Raw genomic sequence first — 13,101 nt, forward strand, 5'->3', positions numbered from 1 at the left:
CTTCAACCTTAGGTATTTTCATTTAATTCTGTTCCCAGTAGCTCTGGGGGCAACTCCAGTGAGATCCAATATTAAGGCTCAATTAAAATAAGCTCCAATTAGTGGAGCTTTTTTCTCTCCGGCTAGAAAAGTCAGGAAATGGATATTGGGAAATGTAAAAAGTCAGCTACTGAGAGGAGGCTGCAGCAGACATAAATGAACTTATTTGTTGATTTCTGCAGTTGCTATGCAGAGGCCTCTGGGAGTAAAAGCTTAACCAGTCTAAGCTATAAACTAAAACCCCTGCAGCTAAACATGAACTGCGTGAAACAAGGGCTCCATTCCAGAACAGAAAACTGCTGGGCCCAGAAAATTAAAAGCCAGAGGCGTTTTCCATTTAAAACTAAATCCCAGTACCGCCTCCCAGCCAAAGAATTATAAGCAGTATCAGATTTACAAAACGAACAATTACCCTGGAAAAATGTAGCCTATTGTACGGTCCCAGATGCTAAATCTCAAAGTCTCTTTTTCCCCCCCTAATCCCACATTATATTTCTACCAAACACACTGCTGTATAGTTTAGGCCTGTCTAGAAATAGTTCTTTGTAAACTATGAAAATAAAATGTTAAGAGCTCATAATTCATTGACCTCATTTGAAGTGCTGCCCTTGCCTGTAGCAGTTCCTGTCCTTCCCCAAGGCCTCTGCAAATGGTATGCAACAGCAAAATAAACCCTGACCTAATTGCCAGGAGAGGAGGGCTGCCAACCTTCCCTCAGAACACAAAGGCAAAGCGTGGGGACTTGAAAAAGTCATACCTCTTTTGCTTTCTGCTTTAATCGCAGCTGCTCCGGATCTTCTTTATTGGTACGGCTCTATCAAAAAGGAAAGGAAAGGAGAAGAAGGGGGGAGGGAGAGGAAGAGAAAGAAAGACGTTTAATAGAAATTACTAGCACCCAAACACAACATTATCTTTAAATATTTAATAAGTTACAATTTTCTCTTCTGATTGGAAATCTTAGCTGCAGGGAATGAATGCCTCAAGCCAGATTGGCTCTCTCTCTCACACACACACACACACATACACACACACACAAAACCCCTCTCTTCATCAGGGACTGCTGCCTCCATTCTAGCCCAGAGGAAGCTTGAACTAAAAATGATGCTAACATTGTCAGTCAGGTCCAGCCTAGGCGTGATGATGTTCATGTCAGCAACAGACACTTGGGAAAATGAGAAAAGCAGCAAGGAGGGAGACAAAAAGATCCGGCACCATATTTGATGGGCATGCAGAAGACCTCCTTAAGGAGCCTATTTTTTCAGTTCCTATATTGGGCCATTTTAAAATAGGTCATTTGCAAGAGTTATAATAGGTTACATTTAATAGGTCCCAGGCAGCTACCAGTGGATCATCCGGTAGGGGAAGGAAAGACTTCTGGGTCCATTAGCAAATTGGTGTAACCTTGAAGCTCCTAGCTCAGTGCATAAGCAACTTGCTGAAGGCCACACAAAGCTCAGTCAGCCCCTGAAATCTAATGTGGGATAATAGGAATGTACCCTTTAAGTTAATTCTAAGGCATGTATGGGGAACCTCAGGCCTGGGGGGCCCCAAAGGTGGCCTCTTCAGTCCTCTATCTGGCCCTCAAAACTCTGTCCAGGAAACACCCATTTCCCCAGGCCACGCTGCTCACCAGCCCTACTTCATACCTTCTTCTTGAGAGTTTTTGCCTGGCTGGAATCTGTCCTTGAACTCTGCTTGCTTCGTCGGAGGATAGGGAAAGGGGTGTGTGAGAGAGAGAGAACTGCCCTACTGTACAAAGGTAAAATTCATATTTGTTGCACCATTGACCTGTGGTTCCAGGAAGCTTGCCAATCCTTGCAAATCATAGCTAGAATTCACCTGTCCCAAGATACAGTCCCCTGCCCAGTAGTTTGCAGGGGGCTAGAGTTGCATCTTCATCAGACCCAAGTTAGACACACTGAACGCTATATAAAGAGGTAACTTCCTGCACTTCTATGCTTGGCTACTGCATTCTGCACAGACCCATGAACATGCAATATGGAGGTCTCTGGCAAGAGGTACCAGCTGCCAAAAACTGAGAAATCTGGTGGGAGATGACTGAAGTGGTTTAAGAAATGGAAGCAGAAGTGTTCTCTAGCTGCTGCTCATCCATTTTTGTCTTCAACATGAAGCAACAAAAAATAATAATAGAAAGATAGGCTACGAACTCCCCACCATCTTAGTTCTAATTTTTGAGTGTTTGGCTTTGTAGTATTTCTGTTTTTAGCAAGAGCATCATTCAGTAAATGGTCTAGAGTCATACAGCCCAGACATAGGCTTATTACCAACAACTCTGAAATAGTGATAAATAGTGATATAACCAAAGTGTATGACGTTTTCCTATTTGCTTTTAACATCCATCTTATTTTTTTCTATGGGATATCTTTCCTACGCATTTCAAGTGTCAAGGGCACCATACAAAAACACACAAATGCAAGAAGTGTCTGTAGATTACAATAGGTTTGGACTCAGCAGCCCTGTTTAGGGAAGTTTTTAATGTTTGAAGTTTGATCGTGCTTCAAACTTGGGAGCCACCCAGAGTGGCGGGGAAACTCAGCCAGATAGGCAGGGCATAAATACAATACAATAAAAATTATTATAGAAAATATTGGAAGGATGGAGAGTTGTAGTCCGCTGTTGCGGAAAATTTTTGCCAGAGTTTGAACCTTTTTGGTAAACCTTGAGATCCACAGAGTCCATGAGAACCCTTCTGAATCCCTTCTCTGAGGTCCAACTTCTCAAGGTACCCAATTACTGCAAAATACCCATCTCCTACATGGATGTGCTTGTATAGTTCTTTCAGCTGCAGCAAACTGGCAGCATCTAGGTCTAGGAATATTTAGCTGCCGTAAGTCTTCTGCAAATAACAGTTCTCTCACCTTGGCTGCCCGCAGCAACACCTCTCTCTCTTCTTCATCCTTCCTCTGCTTCTCGATCTGGTCCAACTGCTCAAGGAACCGAAGCTGGGCCCTTGTATCACTAGTTATTGTGTACTTGTCATTCCCCTAAAAAGCGGGGGGGGGGGGGAGAGAATTTATGGTTATTTTAAAATACAACATGGACCACTGGCCCCCACCCTAGTTGTTAAAAGCAAGTCAGCTTGCATTAACATAACAGACAAATTTAAAAGAAATTCAATGCACATTTGCTTATTACCAAGATTGCATCCACTTTTTTATTTTTTTATTTATTAAATTTAAATTCCATTAAGAGCTGCTTTCCTCCAAAGCGTTTCCAGATTTTCAGTTAGCTTATCTATACTAGCTATTAAAACCAGCCATTCGCTCCAACCCTCCCCTCCCCAAAAAACAACCATTTTTGCCTATGTCCAGTTTCAAGCTTCCAAGCTCAGAAAACAGGCCCAGCACTGAACTAAATTGATGCCTGAAGACACTTAAAGGCAGGGAAGGATGGGGGCATATAATTGGAAGCATGGTGTACCTCAGTGACAGGCATGCATGCTTGGGTTTGTAGACAGTCCCAGGAGGAATCTTTGGAAACTCTAGTCAAGAAAGAAGCCTGGAACTGCTGCCCGTTAAAGCAGACATAAAGGTAAAGGTAAAGGGACCCCTGACCATTAAGTCCAGTCGTGACCGACTCTGGGGTTGTGGTGCTCATCTCACTTTACTGGCCGAGGGAGCCGGTGTACAGCTTCCGGGTCATGTGGCCAGCATGACTAAGCCGCTTCTGCCGAACCAGCACAGCACACGGAAATGCCGTTTACCTTCCCGCCAGAGCGGTACCTACTTATCGACTTGCATTTTGACATGCTTTCGAACTGCTAGGTTGGCAGGAGCAGGGACAGAGCAACGGGAGTTCACCCCGTTGCGGGGATTCGAACCGCCAACCTTCTGATCTTCTTGATCTAAAGCGGACATACACTGGACTAAATGAACCAGTAGGTGGAATTGGTATGTGGTAGCTTTCTTCTGGTTATTGCCATTTCCATGACTGCATTTTATTCTTACAACCTAATAGCCTAGAACCTCCTGCATCCGTGAGGAAGCATACTTTAAGGCAGATTTTAGATATAGGATGCCAATACAATTCCTTTTTTAATTTTTAATTTTTTAAAAACCACCGACTGGAAGAAGACTGTGAGGAGACCAAGAAGCTTAATGATTATTTCCTTTACCTTACAGGTCATTGTACGATGCTGAGCAATTACAGTTAGTTTCTCCAGAAGCCCTCTTAATCTCTCTTGTGTAGCATGGGAGATCAAGTTCAGAACATCTGAATTAACTTCCGTAATGTCATGGCTTTTACCTGTGGAGGCAGAGAAAATCCATTACGTGTTTTAGTACTAGCTGATAATTGAAATAATTAGCACAGCAGGCATTCTGTTCCCCCTGGAAGTCATACCCATTATGAATAAAGGTTTGGGAGATTGTGATTTTCCTGGTAAAGCCACAACTTCAAAGATCTTAGACATTACATTAATAAAACCTAGCCTACAGCTTCAGAAAATAGACATTGTTTCACTTAGCCCCTAGAATCACTTTCCTTGCAAGGTCATTTATAGGACAAAGTTAATAAGAATACAGAAATCAAGCCTTGTGGTTGGGAGAAGGGAAGTAGTAGTAGCTGTAGAAATTAGTGCCATATTTGGTTAATTTCAGTAATTAAAAAAAACACACAAAGCCACACGCACAGTTACGTTTTGCCCTGTTTTGACACAGTGCTTGTTAAATCTTGACATGTTAATGAACTGAGAAGCTTTTCGCAACATACTGGGCCTTTTTCATACTCCAGTCCGGCCAACAGCATATGGCAGCTTGACCCAGCGTCTCAAGGCAACAGCTTGGAAAACAGCTAAGTCCAATAGGGCCTTAAAGCGGCCCCCTTTCCTCTCCACCCATAACTGCAGCTTGCCTTGGTGAGCTCTGCTTCTCTCTCGTTCTGCATCCCTTCACTCCCCCTAATATTTGCAGAGCAATGGCACAGAGGCAGATTGCTTTAAGGAAAGCTGCTTGAACCCTACCACTAAGGCTAAGCATCTTCTTTGCAGTGCTCTGCAGTAGCGCATGTAACTAATGAAGGCTTCCTCTGGTTGACAACAGACCCTGCTTTCAGCACAGGCTTCGTAAGGTGTAGCAGCTGCCCAGGCAATTCAGGGCCATGGAAGCAAAATTACTATTAAATGCAGACCCAAAGGCGTTTTCCTGAACCTGCACTCTCTCCCCTTCAGAGATTTGAGAACTTAAAACAACAAGTATACTAATGCAGAAAAAGCATATTTCATGCCAAGAATAAAATGTACCCTCAAAATAGGTGTGCAAGGGGTTGCTGGCTGCTATCACGAACCTCAGCAGAGACTAAGACAAGCTACTGTTTTAATATTAAAATGGTCACCTTTTACATTAAGTTGTTTATGGGCAGAAAGTATATTCCAACATTTGGTTTAGGCTGCACTTTACACTTATGCAAAGCAGCTTCACTGTTGGTAGCTTGCAAACATTTGCTGAAGTTAAGATGTTGAGATTTGGGGAAACAAAGAAAACTAGGATTTGTTTAGAGCAGAGATGGCAGATTTGCAACCCTTGGGCCAAATGCAGCCTCCAAAGCAATTCTGTTTGGCCCCTGGTGGCCATGCTAAATTTTAAACCAAGGTGTGTGCCCAAGTTTCATCCATGAAGGACAATGAAAAATGCTACTTGTACGCTATTAAATTCACACTTCTAATGTTTAACTCTTTGGGTTTTGCATGCAGAGTCCCCGTTACTAAACAGCGTCTGTGCTCTATATCTGAAACACTTGCAGCTAGATGATTTAGGCTCTGTAGGACCTAGCCACCTAACTTCAGTTTGTGACCATATGCTTCTGCCATTCTCCTTCCTCTGGCAGAGGCCATTTTGGGGCAGGGGAGAAAAGCTGGGAATCCAAGTCAAGATGGTTTTGGAACAGACTTTCACATGACATAACCCCTTTCCGGGAGCAATCTGTGGCCAAGACACACCTGCACCTTCTACCCCCACCCCAACCATAGGTGAAAGGTGCACACACTCAAAAAGATGTTTAAGGGGAAGACAACCCTAGAACATCCCCTCCTATTTAATTGTACCAATAGTGGGAGTTGCCTTAAGCAATGCTGTTGGGCCTCTCTGCTGTCTGGCTGATGAGTTGGGCACTATCCTTCTCATAGCTGCTTGGTCAAATGGCCCCAGAAGCCTATGCAACAGTGCAAAGCGCTCATGGAACATCTCTCTGATCTACTGCTTCAAAGATGTATTGCTGGCCTGCTCAGAAATAGAACAAAACCCTCAAACATCTCATCAGTAAAAGGATTTCACAAATGGGAAACCACCACCTAGAAGGCCCTGTCAGCAATAAATATCAACTGGGTGCCACCAACAAATCAGGTCTCCTCTGTTGATTATAGGTCCAAGATGACTTGCAGCCCGAGCCACATAGGGCTGTGTATGCGGTATTAACACAGTAAACAGAGTCCAGTAGGTTATCACAGCACTTTCAGGACTGATGACAGTCGCATTGTGTTGCCTCACTGAACTAGCAGCTGCATTCTGCACCAGTGGCAACTTCCAGACAGTCTTCAAGGCCAGTCCCACAGAAAGCACATTGCTGTAGTCAAGATGGGAGGTCAACAGAGCATGGACAGCTGTAGCCAGGCTATCCCAGTCCATAAACAGCCAAAGCTGGTGAACAAACCAAAGATGAGCAAAAACACTCCTAGCCACACAGACTGCACTTGGGGATGCAGTGACAGGCTGGAATCTATAGGTACTCCCAGGCTGCAAACCTGTTCCTGCAGGGTGAATGAAGCCCTTGCAAGAACAGGTCATCCACCCAGTTCCCATGTTTCTTGCTTCAAGATTTCTTGGGCAGGGGTTGAAGTCTTTGACTGCATGTGTTAACCAAACAGATGTGTGTTAACTATACATTAGCACTGAGTAGTAAAGACTGCAAAGCACTGGCCAAAATCTATAGTTTCCCATTTTTAAGATTAATATTGCTTCATAATCTCACTTTCAGTGCTGCTGCGATCCAAGCTAATTTGCTATTTAAAAATTTGGCTGCTTAAATACAAGTTCCGTAACTCATTACAGAGCAACGCCAGTACATTCAGGAAAGAGGTGGTGTCATAGTTAAGATTTATGCAGCCTGTTTTGCATTCTGAAGTATCCCACCCCCGCCCGCCTGCCCCCAATTTTCTCACCCATTTCTAGGATCTTCTTCTGCAGTGCATCTGATGAAAGGAAGAGTTCTTCTGGACAAGACCGGATAATTGCGCCGATTGCTTGAGATTTCGGACCAAATATGCATGCACTCTCTTCACTCAAATTGACCCCAGCCATAGAAGTCACATCGTTGATGTCATCTTCATCTCTACAAGCAAAAATTTCTATTATATTTTGTATTTGGTTATAAAGGCAAACTGTTCTATTAAATACTGCACTTACCAACATGGCTGTAGGTCCTGTCACTAACCAGGCTGCTTTATTTCTTTGATCTGCACTAGCTAGAATTTAGCATTGCAAGTTCAATGTTTAGGTAAACTTGGCAACTTTGGCATCGTTTTCTACAAATGACATAAGCAGGAAAGTGAAGGCTCCTGAGAAAGTCGTCACTGACCATGATTAGAAGTTTGAGGGCTGAGTGAGACATTAAAAACAACAACAACTGAAGAGACTTTGTGGGTAGGGAGATTAGGATCAGAGAAGCAAGTGGGAACGTCCTTGTAAAGAATTCAAAATTCCGCAGAGGGAAAACTCTTGGGAAAATGGCAATTTGCAGCACTGAAGTTCAACCCCATTTAGAACAGGTAACTGATTTATTACCTGGACATGAGAACCACTTGCCCACAAAAACGCTCTCTTGCTAGGGCTTAAACTCAGTTTGTTGCCCCCCCCCCATACAGCCCACAACTGCAGCCACACACAGCCACTCTTGATTAGATATTGTGGAGAAACAGAACTGTGTGCCACCAGCATACTGATAACACATGGATCCATATCCCCCGATGACTGCTTCCAATGGGTTCATATAGATGTTAAATAGCACTGGGGAACAAGAGAGTTCCCTGCAGCACCTCATAACAAATGTCACGGGCCTGATGAACATCCCCCCCATACCACTCTTTGGAACTGATGCTGCAGGTAGCATGAACCGGCATAAAACAATGTTCCTGACACCTATGTCACACAGCCGGTTCAGGTCCATGGTTGATGGTATCAAAAGCCACAGAGAAATCAAGCAAAAGCACAAAGGTTGCACTCTGCTTGTTGCTCTCCCTTCAGGGAGACCAAGGTTGATTTCATCCCAACATCAGGTCTGAAACCAGACTAAAATGGGATCAGACTATCGGTTGTATCCAATAATGCCTGCAGCTGCTCTGCCACAACCAGCCAATGACTACCACAGACTAGGGAATCCAGGGCGAGCTTTTATATATATATATATATAGCAGTGGACACAGCACCGGCTCCTTCAAGGTAGGCCCAATAATTTAAGCTTGCCAAGAGCAAGATCGCATAGGAAAATAAGCACAGTCAAGTCAGAAAAGTATTCAATCTTTTCGTTTAAAAATTAAGGTTATCAAAGAAATGAAGGAGAAACAAGGACTTGAACTTGTCTATGTAATGGTTAAAATAACTTTACCACAACAACAAAATGAGTAACAAGGGTATATTTCAACATGAGTTCAATTGCCCAATTAACCTAATATTTAAGAGAACTTGATAAGCAAGCTGGGGCCATTCTAGTTCATTCTAGTAGAGTATTTGATATGGTACCGCAAGGAAAAATACTTTCAAGCAAGCAAAAAAAGAGTTACAAGTATTGAAAAAAAAGAAGTGGGATTTTGTTGGGATTGGTCTTGAACCCATTTGTTCATATTTTAGTGAACATGGTATTAAAAATGCACTTAAGGGTCAGCTGAGTAACATGCTCAAGATTAGGGGGTGGCATGAATGATCTTTTCACTAGGACCTAGCAAGCAGGTATGCTTGGGACCGAATCCCCAGGATCAGACTGACTGCCAACATCAATAATATTTCCTCCTGTAGTAGTTATGGATTATCCACAGAAACCATTAATACTGTATTGGGACATTTATTTTGTCAATTACAGAAGTTGCTTCTCTACTTAAGCATTTTATTAGTTTGGCTCATAACTATGTCTTTAAGTGTGGAGTACACTGATCTAATCAAACTTTCCAATTGAAGCAAGTCCCTCCTGGTTTTCTCATTTAGTATATCTCATTTAGTAAACTTTTCAATGAAGAAACACACAAAAACTTGACAAACAAGTCTTTAGCACCCTCTGCTGTTCCAATATTGGACCTGCACTTTTCACTATTTTAATTACACAATTGTTCTAAAAATAAGGACAGGCTTGAGCTAAAGCCTGTAAGATGCCAGCCAGAGGCTGCTAATCAAAATCTGCATGGAGCAATTTAAAATTTAATCTAGGATTAGGTTGGTAGCAGCTACACACTCATCTGTGTTCATTGTCTTTCTTTATATTTAAGAAAGCTCTCACACAGGTAAAAAGCTAAATTAAGACATCTGGACAAAAGTAAGATTGTTCCAGCTTTAGGATGAAGGATTTCAGATTGCCATTCTTTTTACTGAAGTGTGATGCTGCAAAAACAATGGCTCCCAAATGCTGTTCACCATGGACCACCTGAAAATTGCAACAGGTCTTAATGTTTTTTTTCTGCATGTTGTAGTGATTTTAATGCGCTGTGCTAGGTGCTGCATGATTTTGATCATATTTTTATTACCCATATGTTGTATGTTATTGCGTTACAATTTGAATTCTGTAGAATTCAAATTGTTACACAATGTAAGAAATGAAACCAAGAAATAGCAATACAATTAAAATGAATATGAATATTTAACGTGATGTATGCACCACCTTCCACATTCAACCACAGACACCCTATGTACCACGTGAATGAAGCTCTATGTGATCCGAGTTTGGGGAAAGCATTAAGTCCCCCAAGCCCCAAGTACATAGTCTCTTGTAGGTAGTGTAACTTCCAGCTAGAATCTGCAGACAGAGATAGTGAAATAATCTTCCTTAACAGCCATGAATTATCACAGTTATCTTTCAGTTTTAATTATATGGTAGAAGTTCAATAGAGCATTTGATGCTGCTAACTGCTGGGATATCAGACCTTATGCTACAACTTAGAAGTAGTAGTGAGAACAGAAACTTCCTGCACTACAGCTAAAGCAGCTACCCTAACCTTCCACATTTGGAGGGGAAAAGCTCCCTTGCTACAGTCTTTTGCCATAGTATAAAAGGTAAAGGGACCCCTGACCATTAGGTCCAGTTGTGACTGACTCTGGGATTGCAGCGCTCATCTCGCTTTACTGCCTGTGGGAGCCGGCATACAGCTTCCAGGTCATGTGGCCAGCATGACTAAGCGGCTTCTGGCGAACCAGAGCAGCACACGGAAACACCGTTTACCTTCCCGCTGGAGCGGTACCTATCTACTTGCACTTTGACGTGCTTTTGAAATGCTAGGTTAGCAGGAGCAGGGACCAAGTAATGGGAACTCACCCCACTGCGGGGATTCAAACCGCCGACCTTCTGATTGGCAAGTCCTAGGCTCTGCAGTTTAACCCACAGCGCCACCCGCATCCCTGCCATAGTATACTAGCACTAAATTAGTAGAGTTGCTCTCACATCTTATACCTACGGCCCTCCACCAGATATTGCCAGAGTCTTAGGGCCTACCTTACTGGGCCCACCTTATGTGCATTGAAGTGTCTAAAACTTAGCTGAATGCCATACTTATGCCCTACGGCCCCAGCCAGCATGGCTAATGGTCAGGGATGGCAGGAGTTGTAGTCCCAACAACATCTGAAGAGCCAAAGGTTCCCCTTCTGCACAAGATGCCACTGACATCCTTGCCTCCCTCCCCAAACCCAAAACATTTTATGCATGGCACAGACTTCTACTAAATCCTTGTGCTATTACACCAAAAGGTAGGACAGCACTAGTTTAAGGGGACAGGCTAGAGCCCAATAAAAGAAGGGGCCAAGATCTTCTGGAGTGACTTTTTGCCCCAAGAGTGGACTACACTAATGTGTCAACTTCTGAGCCTTCTATGCAACAGAAATCTGAAAGGGATTTTCGTCCCAGTTACTGGCCACATTCAAATGATTTTTCAGGGTGATGAAAACAAATACAGCTTCTTTTCCAACAATCACAGACAACTAGACACATCTGATTTCAATTGAAATGTGTTAATAAATCTCAAGTCTATATTAAACCCTAAGATTCAGCTAACAGGTATGATACCCTTCTGAACCCTACAAAAAAGCTGCTGGGCTACTTAAAAGGAATAGAGTTTGCTGACTTAGAATTAGCTTAAATCTAATATAGTTTATTTGACTACCTCAAACCCCAACAGAATAACTAAGAAAAATATAGTATGTAGAGTTATTAATGAAGCTGACTTATTTTCATCAAGGATCAGTGAAATACAATCTTTGTTCATAATTTATGGAATAACGTTATATTACAATTACTTTTTCTTTAAGTGTTCTAACAAGAATTGACTGAATTATCTAATTTCATTAATATTTTTTTGAATATTAAGTGTGCGCACGTATCCGCTCACGTATACTTTACAATGTATCATTTGTTCAAGCATTTTATTCATATTGTTTAGGATAAAGCAATCTCAAATCCAAAGAAAACTCTTTAAAATGTGTGAAGTTTTAGTTCCCACAGACTTAAATTGTATTTTCCTTCAGTGAGGTAGTAATACTGATATTTTGCAATGTGCGAATTCCTTTAATGAGTTGGACAGTTAGAAGACAGGATAAGGAGTTCAAAATAAAAGTACTAGGATTATCAGCTAGATAAATAAAAGCCTGGACTTCAGGAGCATATAACCCAATCAAGCTCTGGAATGTAAATATCTGAAACAGCTGGCAGGGCAAATTTTAGGCTTTTCCTTTCATTAGCACTAAAACATCAGAACCAAGGAAGCAAAAACTCCCATCAGAAATCTTAAATATTTATTTAGGCATCACTCGATTCTCTGTGGCTGTTTGCTTCCCACCCACCCCCCGCCTCCCAGCCAGGCTTTTGCATAGTACACAAACTTCCGACTTTGTTTATTTTTTACCTGAAGGATTTTGTTCCGTTCTCACTTATTTTATTTCTCTGAACAGGAGATGCTTGAAGCGACAGAATTTTGTTTCCTGGCAGCGTAATTTGTTTCACAATGGAACCTAAAAAAAAAAGATGAACAATCCGTAGCAGAAAGCAAAATCCTTAATGACATTCAGCGCACAGCGCACCCAAGAACAGATATCTGGAGAGACTGTGTCCAGGATTTTTTTCTGTTTTTTTTAATGAAAGCTGCATATTTGCTTCAAGGTCAAAATGCAGTTCCCATACACATTATCTGCTCAAGTTATTTTATCAGGACATGGACACCTGGACAACTGTGCTATAGCCAAGAATATTCCAACATCAAAGGTATCTGTAACTGTTGCCTTTAACAAAGGCTGCTCCCTCTTGTAATTAAGACAACTCTCCAAGTGATTTTCAAGACAGCTGCTTTTAGCACAGTTAATACATTTGCTGTGCAAGGTCCAGGCATCTTTCTTAAAGGTTGTGGATGGGTCAATGGATAGTACTGTGCCAATATTCAAGAGGTAGCATATATCACTGGGAAAATGCACTTCTGGTATTCAGGATATCATGAGAAAGCTTAGGGTAAATGGTACAAGCCTGGGCAAGCTCCTCCACCTCAAAACTCCTGGCCAGCTTCTAGTGTGGCCAAGAAGACAGAACAGAAGCTTTTGCTTATTCACAGTGTAGTGTTACATCTTAACCCTAAAGTGGTTATCTTTGTTAGGATATTTCCGTTCCACCTTAAGAGAGAGCAGGCTTGTGAGTCACAGAGTCTGCGTATTTCCTGTTACAGGATGTTTATGCTTGCTGTTTCCTTTCGATTTCAGTCGGTCGGAGACACTGACACAGAACGGTCATGTTTTCCTTTGTTCTGTTCAACGCTAAATAAAATCTGTAAATTATGCTCTCTTCTGCGGTGCAAGCTTTCTGGCTGTGGTTTCT

General features: G+C 42.2%; 1 protein-coding gene across 3 annotated transcripts in view; it reads right to left on the minus strand.

Annotated features, from left to right (window-relative positions):
* The window catches only part of TAF4B (TATA-box binding protein associated factor 4b), a 56,591-nt gene that overhangs the window by 20,067 nt on the left and 23,423 nt on the right, over positions 1 to 13,101 (minus strand). For all 3 annotated transcript variants that reach the window (XM_028737118.2, XM_028737117.2, XM_028737121.2), the window contains exons 9-13: positions 12,146 to 12,251; positions 7,214 to 7,383; positions 4,175 to 4,305; positions 2,919 to 3,044; positions 797 to 853 (exon numbers count right to left, since the gene is read on the minus strand). In XM_028737118.2, the coding sequence (XP_028592951.2) occupies positions 797 to 853; positions 2,919 to 3,044; positions 4,175 to 4,305; positions 7,214 to 7,383; positions 12,146 to 12,251 (590 nt within the window). The remainder of the gene's footprint in view (positions 1 to 796; positions 854 to 2,918; positions 3,045 to 4,174; positions 4,306 to 7,213; positions 7,384 to 12,145; positions 12,252 to 13,101) is intronic.

The sequence above is a fragment of the Podarcis muralis genome, chromosome 8, assembly GCF_964188315.1.
Source record: "Podarcis muralis chromosome 8, rPodMur119.hap1.1, whole genome shotgun sequence".
NCBI lineage: Eukaryota > Metazoa > Chordata > Lepidosauria > Squamata > Lacertidae > Podarcis > Podarcis muralis.